Here is a 7,612-nt window from a genome sequence, read left to right as displayed (position 1 = left end):
CAAAATGTTAATCTATCACGGTATATCACAAATAGATTGAGATATTTTGTTTTATTTATTAATATTTTCAATAATTTTATCATTTAAAATTATTTTTAATTATATTAGTCTATAATTTATTTTGTATATATGGAGACTTATTTAATTGTTGTTTATATATTTGATAAGGATTTAAATGTGTAACTCATATATTCTCAATAAAACTTTAAACTAGCTAGTCCAACAATTCTTCAACCTTGCCTTTTAAAATTTGTGAAATATATATCCACACATTCATATCATGTCATTTCCTTGAACAAAGCTTACTAAATTCTCTCTTGTCAAATCAAATGAAAAATAAACCTTGGTTTTTTTAAAAAAAAATAAATAAATATAAGTAAATTAAAATAGACAAAGTGATACCCACATGAACATAGAGTTGAGAAGAAGGAAAAGTCTTGCATGTCTCCCTCTTTAACTCATCTTCAATTAACAAAAATTGTACTCAAAATTATGACTTTAAAGTTTTCTCTTTATTTAATCTTCAAAACTGAAAAATAAAAAGTTGAAAGAATGTCATGAAACAACTGAACTTCTATATACTTTATAATAATATGATATTTTTCACTTTAGAGATAAATTCTCTTGATTTTACTTTTGATTTCAACTAAAATATTTTATACTAATAAAAATAATTGTCATCATTTATATATCCACAATTTGTGACTGTATTTACATTCACAATAAAGAAGGTAAAATCTTATTATTATTTCTGCGAAAATTTATGGCCCTCACCTATGGTTATGCTTTTTAACAGTTAAAAGGCATTTACTCATTCTATTAAACTTAAAGATACAAACCTTCATCCTATGTATGACATTAAATTTTGTCTGACATGTTACATTTTCTTCAAATAGATGATTCAATCTTTAGTAAATCAACATTTTTATTATACGATAAAAAATTCATGAAACATACAATATTTTACTAATATTAATATATAATGCAAATAATAAATATTTTAAATAAGAAAAATACTTTGGTGCATTCCGACACATCCAAGTATCCAACCACAATTTGTCACATGGTAAAATTTTATTTTTCTAACATCTTTTTCCTTTATGATCAAAGAAGATGCATGAAGATATGAGTACAACCTAGATTGCACCAAGTATTAATCCTTAAATAAAACATAAAATGCATATTTTTTTTTTCTTTTTTTTCTTTTTTTTCTTTTTTTACAATTTATTTAGAAATATTAATCAATATGAATATTTTCATCGACATTTTTTTAGAATTTAGACTTCGACATTCTATTAACATTGATATTTTACATTTTCATTCCACATGTAGACTTCGTCTGAGGTTGTTATAGCTTTTAAAATAATTGCTGTCGGTTTTGCTTTTTGAAAAAATCAATTGTGGAATGAAGTAAAATAATATTTGGTAAATTTTATTTTTAAATTAGAAAAACTAGTTATGGTGTTAGATAAATGAATAATAATTTGATAACTTAATTATATGAATCAGAATAGATTTATTATTAATAATTAATTTATAGTTTATATATATATATATATATATTATATGATCTGAATTTAACTAATTTTGTTTCTAACTTATTTAATAAAAGTTTAAGAAAAATAATTGTTATAAAAAAGTGAATCAATTAAAATTTAACAATACATCAGTAAAAAATATATTAATATAGAAGAATATTATTATAATATATTTATTTAAATGGTTAAGAAATTAACAAATTTTTAGAAAAGTTGAATCTAAAAGTTACTATTATAAGTTTTCACATGATAGTTATAATTTAAAAAGTGATTATCCTATATTATTTAATATTTGATTACCAAACAATAAAGATAGTTAAAATTTGTCCAAGATCACTTCCTACTATTGTAAATGCAATCCAAACCGAACCGTAGTCTAGTTAAAAGAGAGAGGAGAGAAAAAAGTACTAAAGCATGAGACCAAATAATATTTTAACATAAGAATTTTTTAAAGAGTAGCAATATTCTTTCCCTCCAAGAAGCCTCAAACTGCTTCACAAATTCTCTATAAATACTGTTAGCCCACGCATTTCGTCTTCACCATCTTCTCTCTCTCCATCCAATTTCTTCTCTCTTTCTTCAATATTCCTCAAACAACAATGTCTTTAGAACATGAATTTCTGTTCTTAATTCCCTCAACAATGGCAAATAATCTCAATATTTTCCTCTGTTTCCTTCTTTTTGTAGCCTTTTTCACCCTCTGCCTCAGCCCTGGCGGTCTAGCTTGGGCTCTAATTTCAAAGCCAAGAAACAAACCCATCATTCCTGGCCCTTGTGGCACTCCTCTTTTAGGTCAAGTTTCTACCTTTACCAGTTCTTTAACTCATAAACTCCTTGCTAGTCTTGCTCATACCTTAAAGGCCAAATCTTTAATGTCATTCTCAGTTGGGTTCACTCGTTTTGTGATTTCTAGCAACCCCATCACAGCCAAAGAGCTTTTGAATAGCTCAGCTTTTGCTGATCGTCCTATTAAGGAATCAGCTTATGAGCTTTTGTTTCATAGAGCAATGGGGTTTGCTCCTTATGGGGAATATTGGAGGAATCTTAGGAGAATTTCAGCCACTCATTTGTTTAGTCCTAAAAGGGTCTGTGGATTTGGGGTTTTGAGGGAGAGGATTGGGGTTAAAATGATGGAGGAAATTAAGGGTTTGATGGAGAAGAATGGGGAAGTTGAAGTTAAGAAAATTTTGCATTTTGGGTCATTGAGTAATGTTATGGAGAGTGTGTTTGGGAAAAATGTTGAGTTTGGTGATAATGAGATTGATGGATTGGTGAATGAAGGGTATGATTTGCTTGGGAGTTTTAGTTGGAGTGATCATTTTCCTCTTTTGGGTTGGTTGGATTTGCAAGGTGTGAGAAAAAGGTGCAAAGTTCTGGTGGGGAAAGTTAATGTTTTTGTTGGAAAAATCATTGAGGAGCATAGAATGAATAGGAGGGTCATTGGCAAAGAAAATAACCCTAATGTTAATGAAGATGGAGATTTTGTTGATGTGCTGCTTGATTTGGAGAAGGAAAACAAACTCACAGACTCCGACATGATTGCCGTGTTATGGGTATGTGTTACTATTTTATTACTATTCTCATATTCTCGTATAATGGATTAAGAATCGGTTTGAAATGACTTTTTAATATTTTATTTATCTTTTTAATTTTTTCATATATATTCTTTGTTTTGTGTTTCATAAGAAGCCATAAAATTAAATTTAGTTGATCATCATACTTGGGATAATCAAAATCATCTCTTTTAATTTCCTTCTCTCTTTTTTCTCTTTATTATTTATTATGTACATGATTTGTTTTTACTATTTATTATTATTTTTTTTTAATTAAATACGGCTCCTCTTAGCTTACACGATTTTAATTGAGAATTACTTAACTGTAACTTAGACTACACTCATCTCTATTGATCTCTTTCATCATAAAATTTTTTGTGTGACAGCTTATGATTGGGATACTCGATAAGATACATAAAGATGAGTGCACGGAATATAATGTACCCAAGAATTTTTTGTTTAAATTAGCACAAAATCCATTGAATAATCTCTACTTGTTTATCTTCATTAAATTACCACTAGATCCAAAACTTAGATTCTCTCATCTAAATCAACACAAAATTCAATAAATAATTACATGGGAGAATTTCGTTTCATTTGATACCATGTTCTTAACGAATTTTCTCTTTAATAAATGACATATAGGAAATGATCTTCAGAGGAACAGACACCGTGGCAATTCTCCTAGAATGGATTTTAGCAAGAATGGTTCTTCATCCCGATATCCAAGCCAAACTCCAATCCGAAATCGACCGAGTCGTTATCAAAACCGGCAGAAACATCTCGGATTCAGACCTCCCAAATCTCCCTTATCTCCATGCAGTCGTCAAAGAGACTCTAAGAATGCACCCTCCGGGCCCACTCCTCTCGTGGGCCCGCCTCGCCATCCACGACACCCACGTGGCCGGCCACTTCATTCCCGCCGGCACCACGGCCATGGTCAACATGTGGGCCATAACCCACGACGACCAAATCTGGCCCGACCCGACCACATACGACCCGGACCGGTTCATTAAAGAGGACGTGGCAATAATGGGGTCCGATCTACGGCTCGCGCCGTTCGGGTCCGGAAGAAGGGTTTGTCCTGGTAAAGCCATGGGGTTAGCCACGGTCGAGCTTTGGCTCGCTCAGTTGGTTCAAAGGTTCAATTGGGTTCAAGCTGGTGGGTCGGAAAATGGAGTGGATTTGTCCGAGTGTTTGAAGCTGTCTCTGGAGATGAAACACCCTTTGATTTGTAGGGCTGTTCCTAGACTTGTGGGGTTTGAGTTTGAATCTCACCCATGATGATCAAAAAGAAAGAGCAGTTGAGGGAGATTATTATATTACTATTGTATGTTGAAAATTATCTGTGTTTGTTTGTGTTTTTTCTTTTCTTTTTTCCTTTAATCAGGGAAGAAGAACTTTGGATGTAAAAGGACTACTTTGTGTATTGGGGTTTAGTGTTGTATTTGCGTGGAACAAATAGTGGCGGATTCAGAATTTTATGTATGAGATCGTAAATGTAAATCCGCTATTAAGTGTGAAGTAATGTTTTTATAAAGTCATGTGTTGTTTGTGTAATATGTGGTTTTTTAAAGAGTAATATGTGTTTCTAAATTAGTGCAAATTTAACACTCAAAGTTTATAGTACATTATATGTTTCTATCAAGTATTATTGTATAATTTGTGATCTTGATCAATTTTGCTAAACTTGCGTCGAAGGAAATATGGAAGTCTTCATCTTATCGAAATTTCGATGAAAATACTGATTTCGATGGATATAATAAAAACAAAAAATTCAAAAAAAACAAATTTAAATTCGTAAATAAATATTTTATTATTTTCAAATAAGTAAACATATCAATTATTTATATTAATATTTCTATTATATTTATTTTTTTGTGTTTCGTGAATTTTTATACACTATAATGAAAATATCTGTCCATATCAAACTCTTAGAAAAGTGAAAATATCGACGTATCGATGGAAATAAAACTATAATGATTGCATACAACTTAAAACCATGAAAATTAAAATTCTGCGTTAATTTGTATATATTTCAATTTTGGTTTAAATCTAACTTTGGGTTTTGAATTTTTTAAAGATTTATTAACCTTAACTTTTTAAAAATAATTATTTTAACTTTCAAGTTTCAAAATATATTTATTTGGAATGTTGTAAATATAGTAGTTAGACCCAAAGTATTAGCATATATAATATAATATAAAAAATTACAAATATGACAAATATGACAAAATTTAGATAATTTATTCGTGATAGACGATATTGTTGGTAGGAATCTATCAGTCATAAACTATATTGCTGGTAGGAGTCTATCAACAATAGAAGTATATCGTTGATAAACCTTTGCTATATTTGAAATTTTTTTAAAATGATGTAATACACTTGATTATTATCCTTAAAAATGCTATCAAATGTAATTACCCTATTTATTTTAATCCTGAACATCTCAAAACTAAACAACTTATGTAGTTTCAATAAACATATACTCAAATCCCCTATATATACACGTCAATATACATACTTAAAAACATAAGTTATTGATATGTAAGAAACAAAATTTTATTTTACTTTTTAATTGAGAATTAAATAGACATTGAAAACTTAGAAAATTAAATCAACTTTGAATTAAGTTTATATACTAAAATTAGGGGTGTACATAGTTTGGGTTGGGTCGGGTTGGAAGATTTGTGTGGACTAACCTAAAAATTCGGATTGGCTAATAATGAACCTTATTAGTTCTTTTTTGGAGGGTCAACCCAATCCAACCCAAACCCAAAATTTTCGAGTTGGACCGGATTGGGTCACCGGTTCTTTTTTTTTTCTTTTTTTTTTTTAATTTGACCTTTTTTTTTAACTTTTATATATATGTGTGTCGGGTCGGGTCGGGTTGACCCGACCCTGAAATGAGGTAACCCCAGACCCAACCCAAATTTAATATTTTTTTAACATTTTTAATCTAACCCAACCCAACCCTTGCGGTTTTGGTTGGGTAGTCCGGGTTGGTCGGGTTACTGGGTTTTTTGAACACTCCTAATTAAAATAGATATTTAAAAATATAAAGACTAAAATGAACCTTTTTTTAATACAATGATAAAACAAGTCGTATTTGAACTACGGATCTTTTGACCGTTGACACATCCACATCTACATACAAGTTGAGCTAGCCTCAACAACTTATTTAAACTTTCCATTTATGTTAATACTCACTTCTAGTACTTCATTAAGACATTTTTCTCATAGTTCAATAATGAGGGATGAAGATATTATATTATTATTATTAGAATAGGATATTAAACTTGCTCGATGAATATTTTATTTTGCCTTTTATTTTTTATAAACTTTTATGCATATTTTGATTATTTTTTTTTTTAAAAAAAACTTTATCAAATTGGACAATAAATCAAGCTGAGATGTTGTGTTCTCTTTATACTTTTCATGTATTTATATTATATATGGAGGTTAAATTATATTTAGTTTTTTAAAAATCTTTATTAGAAACTAAAAAGGAGAAGTTAATCTTTCAAGTAAAAAGAGGGGAGGTTTGAACTTGTGACCTAAATATTTAATCTTTTTAACCAGTAAATTATCTAATTAACTAATAATTTTATACCTTTTTAACAGAAATTATTTACATTTTTTTTATCCATTAAAAAAAGGTGAGTCATAGAATCATTTTTTCTCTTTAGGAAAATAAAATCAAAGCTCTCCAAAAAGTTAAAATTATATCAACATTAATACCATTTGGAAATGTTTTTTTCTTAAAAAAAAAAAAACGTAGAACTTTTTTTTTTTTTTTTTTTGAAAGAGGTAGAACCATTCAAATTAGTTGACTACAAGTCCATCAATAGCTTAATAATAATACAAAAAAAAAAAAAAAAAAATCAATAATCCAAGACCAAATAGGCTAAAAGAAAAAGAGATCAGAATATTTATTTAAGAAATAGAAACCAAAATCTTTGCTAGATTTAATATAATAATATTATAAATAATTTACAGAAATACACAACATTAATTGATTAAAATTAATTAATTATTCCCTTTCGAAATATCTCCTCTCCTTTTTCTTGGCAAATTGACTCGTGTAACTTTAATCCCTTTGAATATGCTTTTGAGAAGGTTAATAAAAATAAAATAAATCACATTAACTTTATTTAAAGCCGAACTAATATTCTTTTAATTAAATTTAATAATATATGGTGCGAGTAATATTGACGTCAAGTATAAGTATATTTAATTACAGTGTGAGACATGAAATCATTGAGGAATGAGAACCCAAAAAAAAAAAAAAAAGTAATAATATCATATATTTGTTTCCCCTTTTTTATGATCCAAATCACTCCCTCCAACAAATAATATAAAACATTTATTATATGTAATATAATATGTATATTTCACCATAAGCTTCGCTGGTGAAAAGCTCCTCTGCTTTTTCTTAAATTATTAAAAAATTATTATAGTGTTGTGAAATTGAGGAACGCAACGGAACACAATAGATATGGAGGCATAACATAATAATAG

The 7,612-nt window shown here is 28.8% G+C and overlaps 1 protein-coding gene across 1 annotated transcript; it reads left to right on the top strand.

Moving 5' to 3' along the window:
* The first annotated feature begins 2,083 nt into the window (after positions 1–2,083).
* On the top strand, positions 2,084–4,651 carry LOC120083664 (cytochrome P450 78A5-like). Its single transcript, XM_039039500.2, has 2 exons — positions 2,084–3,091; positions 3,737–4,651. The coding sequence occupies exons 1-2, from the start codon at positions 2,138–2,140 to the stop codon at positions 4,373–4,375; spliced, it is 1,593 nt and encodes a 530-aa protein (XP_038895428.2). The 5' UTR covers positions 2,084–2,137; the 3' UTR covers positions 4,376–4,651.
* The last annotated feature ends 2,961 nt before the right edge of the window (positions 4,652–7,612 follow it).

This window comes from Benincasa hispida, chromosome 8 (genome assembly GCF_027475165.1).
Source record: "Benincasa hispida cultivar pf3 chromosome 8, pf3_genome.v1.1, whole genome shotgun sequence".
Taxonomy (NCBI): Eukaryota; Viridiplantae; Streptophyta; class Magnoliopsida; order Cucurbitales; family Cucurbitaceae; genus Benincasa; species Benincasa hispida.
Note: the sequence above shows the minus strand (reverse complement) of the source record. Positions and strands in the feature narration are given on the sequence as shown.

Bases quoted from the DNA above. Each gene is read 5' to 3' on its own strand.
- LOC120083664 (XM_039039500.2), top strand. From the start codon at position 2,138: ATGTCTTTAGAACATGAATTTCTGTTCTTAATTCCCTCAACAATGGCA. The intron at 3,092-3,736 runs GTATGTGTTACT...AATGACATATAG, and splicing joins ACATGATTGCCGTGTTATGG to GAAATGATCTTCAGAGGAAC.